General features: G+C 50.1%; 1 protein-coding gene across 1 annotated transcript; it reads left to right on the plus strand.

Annotated features, from left to right (window-relative positions):
• The first annotated feature begins 684 nt into the window (after positions 1–684).
• On the plus strand, positions 685–10,858 carry PSMB3 (proteasome 20S subunit beta 3). Its single transcript, XM_025917563.2, has 6 exons — positions 685–835; positions 1,141–1,325; positions 3,063–3,170; positions 8,096–8,273; positions 9,735–9,829; positions 10,743–10,858. The coding sequence occupies exons 1-6, from the start codon at positions 833–835 to the stop codon at positions 10,789–10,791; spliced, it is 618 nt and encodes a 205-aa protein (XP_025773348.1). The 5' UTR covers positions 685–832; the 3' UTR covers positions 10,792–10,858.
• The last annotated feature ends 850 nt before the right edge of the window (positions 10,859–11,708 follow it).

Consider the following 11,708-nt stretch of genomic DNA (forward strand, 5'->3'; position numbering starts at 1 on the left):
GGAAAGGGTCCCAATCAAGGAAAGGGAGGAGGAGGGACCTTTACGTCCCTCCTCTATTGGTTCTGGGAGGGGTAGTCGGGGCTTCCTCTGGATCGTTCTTAGGGGAAGATAAGAAGATGGAAAAGCCCGAAACGTCCTTTTTTTAGGGTGACCTGAGTCTTGGGGGATACGTGGGGAGGGGGGTCTCAAAAAGCATAACCACGTTTGGTCTCCAAACCTCCCCTTTGAACCTGAACCCCTGCAGCCGCAGCCCATCCGCGACGCCCTCCCTTTGCCCCTCCCCCTCGAAACATTAAATATGTGCTGAATCGGCGCCTCCTAAATACCAGGCACCGTTCTAGGCCAGCGAATGTGCAGAGCCTAGCATAGTACCTGGCACATAAGAGACGGAAGGATTTCTGGAAAGAATAAATGAAACAAGCTAGCGTAATACACCCGAGCCACACGGCGCGATCACAACACCGTGGTCCTTCAGCTGGGACCGCAGCCCCCATTCTGGGCTTCACCAGCCCACGTGCACACAGGTCCCAGCCCAGGTCCTCCGAGCCGGGAGTCCCGTTCCGCCGCGATCCCAGCTTGCACCGCGGCGCCAGGCTCTTCCGCACTCAACAGTGACTTTTCACTTTCCGCCTTCCCATTCTCGGTTTTGGCTCCTCAACCAAACTCCGGTTCTGATGACTGACAGATAGGCACAGCCAGTAGGAAGTCAAAATGTCCCGGAAGGGTCGGCCTTTGGGCGAACAGGGAAAAGGCAGCAAGAGTGGTTGTGCAGCGGGGGCCTCAGCCGGTTGAGTGGAATTGTGGCGATTGCAGGTCCCAGTACGCCGCAGTCATGGTGAGATGGGGAGCGAGAAGGGACGCGGGTTAGGGATTGAAGAACGGGGAGGGGGCACGGGAGCTTTGGGAGGCGGAGAGGGCCTGGTGGTCGTTTGAAGGGAAGCCGACCGCGGTGAGGACCAGGGGTTCGAAGGCGGCTCCCCGCAGCTGCACAGCGCTAATGTCACAGCTGGGCTTCGGGGTGTCCAGGCGCCTCCAGAGGGGAGGACGGTGCACATAGGAGCCTTCGGATCAGGGGCTGCGCCGGGGGCTCTGGCCGCATTTGGCCCGTCACGCTGAGTTCCTCCGCTCTGTCTGCCGCAGTCTATTATGTCCTATAACGGAGGGGCCGTCATGGCCATGAAGGGGAAGAACTGTGTGGCCATCGCTGCCGACAGGCGCTTCGGGATCCAGGCCCAGATGGTGACCACGGACTTCCAGAAGATCTTTCCCATGGGCGATCGGCTGTACATAGGCCTGGCCGGACTGGCCACCGATGTCCAGACTGTGTAAGTGTCGGGGGTCCCCGCCCACACGCAGGCCTCTTCTTGGACTAGCCTTGCCTGGTGTCTTGAGTGGCCCAGGTATCAGCCATCTACCAAACAGCACCAGTGAATCAGAGACTTTGCCGGACACACCGTAAGCCATAAAGAATTGTATCCTAGCCAACTTCCACCAGCATTTACTCATTTTCTCTGCACGGAGCACCTTACATGCAGGGACTCATTTAAACCGCTTAAGTACATTACCATGCTGCCGTCCCATTTTGCAGATGAAGAAACTGAAGGTCTTAGAGTTTCTTGCCCAAGGTGCAAGTTGATGAATGTCACTCAGGATCTCAATGCAGGTCTTCCTGGGGCTTGTGCTCAGTCCCTAAATAACTTCAGGTCTAGCTGGGAAAGGGATACAGAAAGATACCTGATCCAAGATGAGTGCATATTAACTGCTAGATTCCTCATCTAGTGGATAGAAGCCCTGTGATTTAAGAGGAAGAGGAGTCTGGGAGATGAAAGAGGTAGCTATTGTGTTGGTCCAAAAGAAAAAAAAAAAAAGGTATGAGGGTTATTGTCCTAATGGGATGGTAGTGATGGGAAAGGAAAGGAAGGCATTTCTGAGAGTGTAACAGCCTTAGTGGCTGCTTGGCTATTGTGAGGCCAAAGAGTCATTCACTGAGGGTGGGCTCTGTGTCTTTTTCATCTGCTACTAGTGTCTAGATTACTACTTGGCATATAGGTGATCCAGAAATGTCTTAAAGATGATTTTTGATTTGAGCGTGTTGACCGAAATCCAGAAATTCGGGCGGGCTAGTTTTAGGGGAAGGTGATGACTGATTTTTTGAAGGGACGAGGCGACCTAAGGAACATCTTTCAGGCAGTTGGGAACTTGAAATCGTATCTCGGGGCTAGAGAGGCATCGGTGATTTTTTAAACCTCTGGGAACAGATTTTGGACAGAATATGTAGAGGAGAAAAATTAGCTGCCGTTCGAGAGCTGAACTGTACATTTAGTGGTGGGGGAAGACGAGAGGCCAGAGGAAAAGGATCAGGTTAGGGTTTCAAGAGGGAAGATGTCACAAGTGGCATGTCCTCCAGGAAGCTGGTGGCCCAAAGAACAGCAGTTCCTGGACTTAGTTCTTAGAAGATCAAGAGACTAGTTCACTAATGTGGGTGGAAGTTGGTCAGAACGTTTTCTCTCATCTCCGTCGAAGCTCCCTAAGTCTCAAGAACACGTGACTTGGAAATGCTTCCTTCTGGCATCAGGGCAACAGCTTCAAGTTGCCGTCACTGTGAAGGCCTCCGTCAGCCTTCCTCTCCGCCCCTCACACCGTTTCCTTTTCTTCTGGAGGCTTTCTCACCGCCTTTGTAGGCTTGTGGGAGGTAACTGCTAATTTCGCAAGGCCTCAGTTTCCTCACCTGTAAGAGAAGCTCAGGTTGTGTCTAAGGCTCTTTGTTCTGGCGTCCTTTGACCCACTCAGCAGCTTTGCTTCTGGCATTGGTCTGCTCCTCCTCCCTGCCAGGGCCTGTCCTGGGCTCAGAGCTGTGGCACTGGTGGCCTTTGTTGGGCAAGTCTGAAACGTGGACATGAGGCCGGACTTCTGGTGAGAAAATCACCGGGAGAGGAAGAGAGGAGTCTTGCTTGGCAAGGGCGGCGATTGTGTGTTTCCCTACGTACCTCCTGCCCTCCACAGAGTGGACGCTCGGGCACCTTCAGGAGTGACGTCCTAACTCCTTTCTCCTCTTGTCACAGTGCCCAGCGCCTCAAGTTCCGGCTGAACCTGTACGAGCTGAAGGAAGGTCGGCAGATCAAGCCTTACACCCTCATGAGCATGGTGGCCAACCTCTTGTATGAGAAACGGTGAGCGGAAGTGTAGCCCGGGACTTTGTGGCCACGTGGTCATGGCTGGAGGATGATTCCTCCTCCTCCCTCTCCCATTTCTTATTTGCAGGGTGATAACCCTGTTTTATGGGTCTGTTTTCTGTGGGCCTGACGACCAACCAGGAAAGAAAGGGCTACTTCAGAAGAAGGCAGGGAACGCACACAGCAGACAAACTTGCTTCCAGGCAGCAGAATTAACCCCACCAAAGTGTGCCCTAGAGTCTCGGGACCTAGGAATTGGGTACCTGAATTTTGTCCGTTTTCTTTGAAGACTTTGTGACGAGGAAAGCAGAGGCCTAGCTCTAGAATCCAGTGCAGAAGCTGGGATGGAAGCAAAGGAGAGCCCCACAGGGACTTTCCTTTTCTCTTTTTTTCTTTTTGTTAAATTTTTTTACTGTTTATTTATTTTTGAGAGAGAGAGAGAGACAGAGTGCGAGCAGGGGAGCGGCAGAGAGAGAGGGAGACACAGAATCCGAAGCAGGCTCCAGGCTCTGAGCTGTCAGCACAGAGCCTGACACAGGGCTCGAACCCACAAACCGTGAGATCATGACCTGAGCCGAAGTCGGACACTTAACCCACTGAGCCACCCAGGCACCCCCCACAGGGACTTTTCTACTCATCTCTGGGCACAGCTGGGTAGCAAAATGACAAGTGGAGTTCTTTTTTTTTCCCCTTTATTTCTTTTTAAATCATTTAGTTTGAAATAATTTTGAACTTTATGGAAAAGTCACAGAAGTACTCTTTAGCTTTCAAAGCTGAGTCGTTGCCATTTTCATACCTGGATCGATACTGTTGCCTTTGTAGTATTAAAAAGCTAAAAACTGTAAGAAGGGTTACCTTTTTTTAGGTGTATTTTAATATCCTCAGCTGTGAATTGTCTGCCACGTGTAACTGTGTTTATCAAAATCCCGAATTGAAAAAGGTTTAAATGATTTTTGTCTTAAGTTTTTATTTAAGTAATCTCTACACCTAACGTGGGGCTCAAACTCACAACCCCAAGATCAAGAGTAGCACGCCACTCTGATTGAGGCAGCTAGGTGCTCCTTAGATGTCTTTTTAGAGTGTGGTGCCTGGGTGAGCCCAGTTGTTTAAGCGTTCGACTTCGGCTCAGGTCATGATCTCACATTTTGTGGGTTCGAGCCCCGCATCGGGCTCTGTGCTGACGGCTCGGAGCCTGGAGCCTGCTTCGGGATTCTGTGTCTCCCTTTCTCTCTGCCCCTCCCCCACTCACGCTCTGTCTCTCCAAAGTGAATAAATGTTAAAAAAAAAAATTAAACTTTATTTTACAGAGAGCAGGGAGAAGGGGCAGAGGGGAAGAGGGAGACTCTTAAGCAGGCTCCACACTCAGCGTAGAGCCCAATGAAGGGCTCGATCCCATGACCCCGGGATCACGACCTGAGCCGGATTCGAGAGTTGGATGTTCAACGGATTGCACCACCCAGGTGCCCCTAAACAATTTTTTAAACTGATTGTAGATGGGGGAAATGTCTTTCACACCTGTAAAAATTACCTCACATTTAAGTATATGAATAATGGCTCATGTTTCTGTTTTTGTTTTTTAGCATGTTTATGTATTTGTTTTGAGAGAGAGAGAGAGTAGGGGAGGGGCAGAGAGAGAGAGAGAGAGAGAGAGAGAAAGAATCCCCAAGTAGACTCCGTACCGTCAGCACAGAACAAGCAAACTTTACACCCAGCACGGGGCTTGAACTCACAACCAAGGTAGTGAGTTCAAGCCCCGTGCTGGGTACAGAGATTACTTAAAATCAGTAAGCAAACTTAAAAAAGAAAAGAGTCACATGCTCTACTGACTGAGCCAGTGCCCCATGGTGTTTATTGGAAATAAAAATACGGGGGCACCTGGCTGGCTTAGGCGGTAGAGCACGCGGCTCTTGATCTCAGGGTCATGAGTCCGCGTCCCATGCTGGGCGTAGAGATAACTTAAAACAATCTTTTAACAAGAAAAAGAACACTACAGGATTTTTCAGGCTGACCTGGTAAGTCCTAGCTTCTCAGCTAACCGGGAGCTTTCTGTACAAGCCCACCTGAAGTCAGGGATTTTCTAGCAGGATCGACTAATTCTGTGATTTGCAAACTTGAGCAGTGGACAGAACCTTTTTTTTTTTTTTTTTAAGTTGATCTATTTATTTTGAGAGAGAGAGAAAGCACAAGTGGGGGGAGGGCAGACAGAGAGAGAGAGAGAGAGAGAGAGAGAGAGAGAGAGAGAGAGAATCCCACGCAGGCTGTCTACCAGCAGCTCAGAGCCCAATGTGGGGCCCAAATCCACAAACCTGGAGATCATGACCTGAGCCCAAGTCAGATCCTTAACTGACTGAGCCACCCAGGCGCCCCCTGAGTCTTTTTAAAAGAAAAAAGTTTTGGGGCGCCTGGGTGGCTCAGTCGGTTAAGCGTCCGACTTCGGCTCAGGTCACGATCTCACGGTCCGTGAGTTCGAGCCCCACATCGGGCTCTGTGCTGACAGCTCAGAGCCTGGAGCCTGCTTCGGATTCTGTGTCTCCCCCTCTCTCTGACCCTCCCCCGTTCATGCTCTGTCTCTCTCTGTCTCAAAAATAAATAAACATTAAAAAAAAAAAAAAAAGTTTTCATGGATCCCAGAGAATCCATCCAGGCATAGATCTCTCCCACTCTAACCTCTTTTTTTTTTTTTCCTTCCCCTCCCCCATGGTCTTCTGTTAAGTTTCTCAGGAAATGTTTATTGATTTTTGAGAGAGAGAGAGAGAGAGAGAGAGCACAGGGGAGTGTGAGCAGGGGAGGGGCAGAGACAGGGAGACAGAGGATCCGAAGCAGGCTCTGTGCTGACAGTGGAGAGCCCGATGTGGGGCTCCAACCCACGAACCAAGTGATCATCACCTGAGCTGAAATCAGACACTTAACCAGCTGAGCCACCCAGGCGTCCCTTGTATTTATTTATTTATTTATTTATTTATTTATTTATTTATTTATTTTTTATTTATATATGAAATTTATTGTCAAATTGGTTTCCAGGCGTCCCTTGTATTTAGTTTTAAGGTTGTTACCCAGCCAGTCTCGAATACTCTTAGATTAAGTTTATTTCCATTTCATTGAGAAGAACATACAAGATCTTAAATTTCTTACAGAAGTTGATACCCAGGGATCTGTTGGAGAGACACAAGACCAAAGCACACTGTCTCAACCCTTTCCTTCACCTGAGAATTAAGTAGGATTTTTTTTTTTTTTTTTTTTAGAATTATTTTTTACGGAGCTATAATTTAAGGTCATGCTCTTAGGTATTACTGAGAGCCAATATAAGACATGGGTAAATAAAGACAAGATGGGGCGACTGGGTGGTTCAGTCAGTTAAGTGTCCGACTCTTGATTTCGGCTCAGATCATCATCTCAGTTCGTGAGATCTAGCCCGATGTTGGTCTCTGCACTGTCAGCGGGGAGTCTGCTCGGGATTCTCTCTCTTTCCCTCTCTCTCTTTCCCTCTCTCTCTTTCCCTCTCTCTCTTTCCCTCTCTCTCTGCCCCTCCCCTGCTTGTGCTTGCTCTCTCTCTCTCAAAACAAATACATAAACATTTTTTAATTTTTTTTTTTTTCAACGTTTATTTATTTTTGGGACAGAGAGAGACAGAGCATGAATGGGGGAGGGGTAGAGAGAGAGGGAGACATAGAATCGGAAACAGGCTCCAGGCTCTGAGCCATCAGCCCAGAGCCTGACGCGGGGCTCGAACTCACAGACCGCGAGATCGTGACCTGGCTGAAGCCGGACGCTTAACCGACTACGCCACCCAGGCGCCCCCATAAACATTTTTTAAAAATAAAGATAAGACATCTTTACTTACTATTTTTATTGAGAATAACGGCCATTAGCTTTTGCGTTTTTTTTTTTTTTTTTTTTTGGTTTAATGTTTATTTTTGAGAGAGAGAGAGACACAGTATGAGTGGGGGAGGGGCAAAGAGAGAGTGAGACACAGAACCTGAAGCAGGCTCTAGGCTCTGGGCTGGAACTCACAAACTGCAAGATCATGACCTGACCCGAAGTCGGACGCTTAACTGACTGAGCCCCCCAGGTGTCCCAGCTTTTGAGTATTTTATGATAGATTTCTGAGATTAATTCTACTCAGAGCTCAGGGTCTAGGACAAGTGTCCGATAATCTCCTATTTCCTGTAGGCAGACAACGAAAATAACCCAGCTTCCTGAGTATCCTTCTTTGCCTTGTCTGCCAGGAGACTCAGAACAAAACTTTGTGTTCAGCCTGGGTGTCTTGTTATTGTTTTAATGATTTTTATTTTTTAGTGTGTTTCCTATAAACTGCTTCAAGTCCGTTTTCGAAAGGAGTGGAGGTACAGGTAGATACATGAATAGAGAATTGAATGGTGGTAGGACTTTGGTGAGGATAGGGAAGAGTAGAAGAACTCAGAATTCCCAGAAATAGGAAGTGGAAGAGAGGGTCAGGGGGGCGGAGGCTATGAAGGCAGGTGTCAGGGAAAAGAAGTCTTAAAGCATTGTCAGATGCCAGGAGGTGGGTGAATCAAAGGGTGAATCAAAGCTGGCCCTATGGGAGGCAACTGGCTGGCTGAGTCAGTAGAACATGTGACTCTTAGAGTCTTGAGGGGCGCCCGGGTGGCTCAGTCGGTTAAGCGACTGACTTTGGCTCGGGTCGTGATCTCACAGTTTGTGAGTTCGAGCCCGCGTCGGGCTCTGTGCTGGCAGCTTGGAGCCTGGAGCCTGCTTCGGGTTCTGTGTCTCCCTCCCTCCTCTCTCTCTCTCTCTCTCTTTCTCTGCCCCTCTCCCACTCATGCTCGCTTGCCCTCTCAAAAATAAATAAACATTAAAAAAAAAAAAAAAGTCTTCTGGGTAGGTCTGAACAAGAAGGCGATTGTTCTTGAGTCCTGGTTTCTCTCTGCTCCTGGCCTGCACAGGTTTGGCCCCTACTACACAGAGCCAGTCATCGCCGGGTTGGACCCGAAGACTTTCAAGCCCTTCATCTGCTCCCTAGACCTCATCGGCTGCCCCATGGTGACTGACGACTTTGTGGTCAGCGGCACCTGCTCCGAACAAATGTATGGGATGTGCGAGTCCCTCTGGGAGCCCAACATGGTGAGTTGGTGGCATGGAGTGGGGCCGGGCTCTGAGGTGTCCACCCCTTGGCCATCGGGGAAAAATGTGTTTATGTGGCACACGATGAAGAGAGTGACGCAGGTAGGAGAGAGCCACAGCTGCTTGGCCTCGGGACGGTGTCCAGAAACGGCCGGGCCTTGGTGCAGGCTGGCTCCAGGGAGAACAGCATCTGTCAGGAGACCCCGGTCAGATATTTGCCGCAACAGCAGATGGTTCCTTACCTTGGAGTAACTCCTTACGGGCTTTTCACACCCGTTCGTTGAACAAACATTTAACAAGCTGTAGGGTCACAGCCGAGGCGGGTCAGCGGAATGGGCTCTGGAGCCGGGTTGTCTGGGTTGGAAACCTGGATCCACCCGTCACTTAGTTATGTTCTCAGGTATGTCACTTTGTCTCTTTGTGCCTCCGTTACCTCGGCTGTAGAATGGGGATAACAGCGTAGTCTACCTTAGGAGGGGCAGTGTGAGGGAAACACATGAAGACTGGAACGGTCCCTGATGGGAAGGGTTGGCTGTTGTGCCAGCTCTGCCGGGCCCCGCTGGCCTGTCTTCAAGGGCTCACTGCAGTCTGGTGAAGCAAGACAGACCCCCAAACGCGTGTTAAAATGCAGTTTGCCAGGATGAGAGGAAACAAAAGGTCTGATTGGCGGAAGAAACAGCCTGTGCCAAGGTACCAGAGGGGCGAGTGTGTTCGGTGATGAGAGAGCTTGCTGTGGCTGCTCTGTGGGGGGAGATGATGGCGGAGAGCAAGAGTGGGCTGCGACTTCAAAAGGCCTTGAATGCCGTTCCAGGGTCTGAACTTTTCCCCGGTACCTGATGTCAAAGGTAGGTAGGAACCGGCACCCGCAGGTAGATGCCGTAGGCTCTCGTGCTCGCCTGCAGGAGGCGCTGAGTGAGGCCTGAGCAAAGATCGTCAGGGGAGGGGCAGGGGTGCCTCTGGCGTCTAGAGCATTTGGTCATTTCAACCAGAAGTGAGGGAGGTGGAGACAATGAGGGTGTCGTGAGTTTTCTCACTAAGCCAACCAAGATGGAGGACGTAGGAGAAGGAGAAGGTTTGGGGGGCTGGGGAGTGGGTTGACGGTTGGACAGATCGAGTTTTGAGGTACCTGTGTGACACCCAGGAGGAGAGCCCATAGACAACTCCCAAAGCACGTGGAAATCAAATAGGGATTCTCCCCATTTTACAGAAGGGGGATTGAACTTAGCGAAGGAACATGTGACTTGTCCAAGGTCACACTGCTGGTTAGTAGAGGCAGTTCAGGGCTTCGCTTTCCCTTACGTAACCTGCTTCCTTCTGAGCGGCCGAGGGGGCTTCCCACATCCCGGGAACCGTCCCTCACTTCAGGCGTGAGGGTGGCCAGAGTTGGGGATCTTGAGCCTAGAAAAGAGAGAGTTAAAGGGTTCAACCAGGTTAGGGTCTGAGGCTTCTGCTTGTTGGCAGGATCCAGAACACCTGTTTGAAACCATCTCACAAGCCATGCTGAATGCCGTGGATCGGGATGCAGTGTCAGGCATGGGAGTCATTGTCCACGTCATGTGAGTATGAGCTGGAAAAAGTCTAGAAGCTTTGCGTACACCTGCCTCTCCCCTCCCCCACAAACACCCCATCTTCCCATCCCCCTGATCAGGAGTGAGGGAGGAAAGGTGCTTGTGGCAGGCTTGGGATAGCAGAAATCCATGTTTCTCCAAGGGTGGCGGCAAGGAGCCTCTTGCGGTTCCCCTGGCCTCTGTCAGGTGAGGCTCCGTGACCCTGAGTTTCCTCCCTACTTGCTCACAGTAGGAAGTGTCCCCAAAGTCTCAGGGACCTGTGTGGGGATGAGCCACAGCAGCGCTACTGCAGACTGGTCAAGACTCTAGGTGACTCCCTCCTCTCCCAACTCCCGCCTCTGGGTGACATTCTGAGCCATGACTGGCTGGTGCTCCGGGCGCTGGGAATGATTTTCCAGCCCCAGCCGGCTCCCTAACTGCCATCCCCTTTCCTCTCGTCTGGAGCTGTCACCAGGAACCTGAATGGATGAAGTAGATGTCCTCCTGACAGCTTTCCTTGGGCACATCCCCAAATAAGCATTTGGACCCTTTAGTTATGGGATAGCTTGCTCAATTATCACGAAAAACAGACTGGGGCTGATAGCAGACAATTCACCCTCGGGCCCTTTTATGTTCCTTGGGATGAAACGTCCTTCCTAAATGACTGGTCCTCCGGGCCTGGGGGAGCTCCTACCCTTCTTCGGCGGGCTGTGCAGTCAGGCCGTCCTCTTACTCTTGGTGGTTCCCGCCCTGGAGAGCTGTCACTAGTCTCGTGTCTTTCCCCCCTTCCTCATCCCAGGCTGAGCAGACAGGCTAAGGTTAGTGGAACATGAGCAAGACAGTCAAACCTAGAATTGGCTGGACAGCTCCGTTCTGCAGTCTAGAATGGCATAGATGTTTTGTGACTTTTCTCCCTCTGCAGTGAGAAGGACAGGATTACCACCAGGACACTGAAGGCCCGCATGGACTAACCCTCTGTTCTCAGAGCCTACTTTTTTTTTTTTTTTTTTTTTTAAATAAAATAGTTTTTTTCTTTCACTTCTGCTTCTTTGTCTTTGGGACTTTTACCCGAGATCTTTGATCCCCGCTAGGCACTTACAGATAGCTCCTCAGGGTGTAGCTCAGCCCTTGGGTTTTCTTCTGGACTTGCAGCCAACTCTACCGGTACACCAGTGGGGAGAACATCGACACGTCACTTGCTGAGCGTCTGCTGTGTGGTAGGCCCGGCACAAAGTGCTTTACACATTCTAGAATTTAATCATCATGGTGACTTAAGGCAGCTGACGTAATCTTCTTTTATGGGCAGTTAACTTGTTCAGGGTGACTTTAATAAATGGTAAAGCAAAGATGTAAACCCATATTCTATTTGACCCCAAAGCCTAGAATGCTTTGCACTCAATTCTACAGGAAAACTTTTTTTTTTTTTCCTTGAGAGAGAGAGAAAGTGAGCACATGAGCAGGGGAGGGGCAGAGAGAATCCCAAGAAGGCTCCGCACTGTCAGTAACAAGCCTGACCCAGGGCTCCAACACACAAACCATGAGAATGTGACCTGAGCTGAAATCAAGTCAGACCCTTAACCAACTGAGCCACCCAGGCACCCCTATAGGAAAACTCTTAAATCTTTCATAGTTTCAGGTAGAAATTTGGCTAAGTAACTACAAGTAATAGGCTTATGGATCAGTGTTTTGTTGTTTTTATTAAAATGTTTGCTTATTTTTGAAAGAGCGAGAATACAAGCAGGGGAAAGGGAAAGAGAGAGGGAGACAGAATCCGAAGCAGGCTCCAGGCTCCGAGATGTCCACAAAGAGCCCGACATGGGGCTCGAACCCACAAATTGGAGATCGTGACCCGAGCCGAAGTCGGACGCTTAACCGACTGAGCCACCCA

The sequence above is a fragment of the Puma concolor genome, chromosome E1 (genome assembly GCF_028749965.1).
Source record: "Puma concolor isolate L17-30 chromosome E1, mPumCon1.1.hap2, whole genome shotgun sequence".
Classification (NCBI taxonomy): domain Eukaryota; kingdom Metazoa; phylum Chordata; class Mammalia; order Carnivora; family Felidae; genus Puma; species Puma concolor.

What these genes read in the sequence shown, in the direction of transcription:
- PSMB3 (XM_025917563.2), top strand. An exon ending in AACCTCTTGTATGAGAAACG is followed by an intron (nt 3,171 to 8,095) that starts GTGAGCGGAAGT and finishes TGGCCTGCACAG; the next exon opens with GTTTGGCCCCTACTACACAG. An exon ending in CCCTCTGGGAGCCCAACATG is followed by an intron (nt 8,274 to 9,734) that starts GTGAGTTGGTGG and finishes GCTTGTTGGCAG; the next exon opens with GATCCAGAACACCTGTTTGA.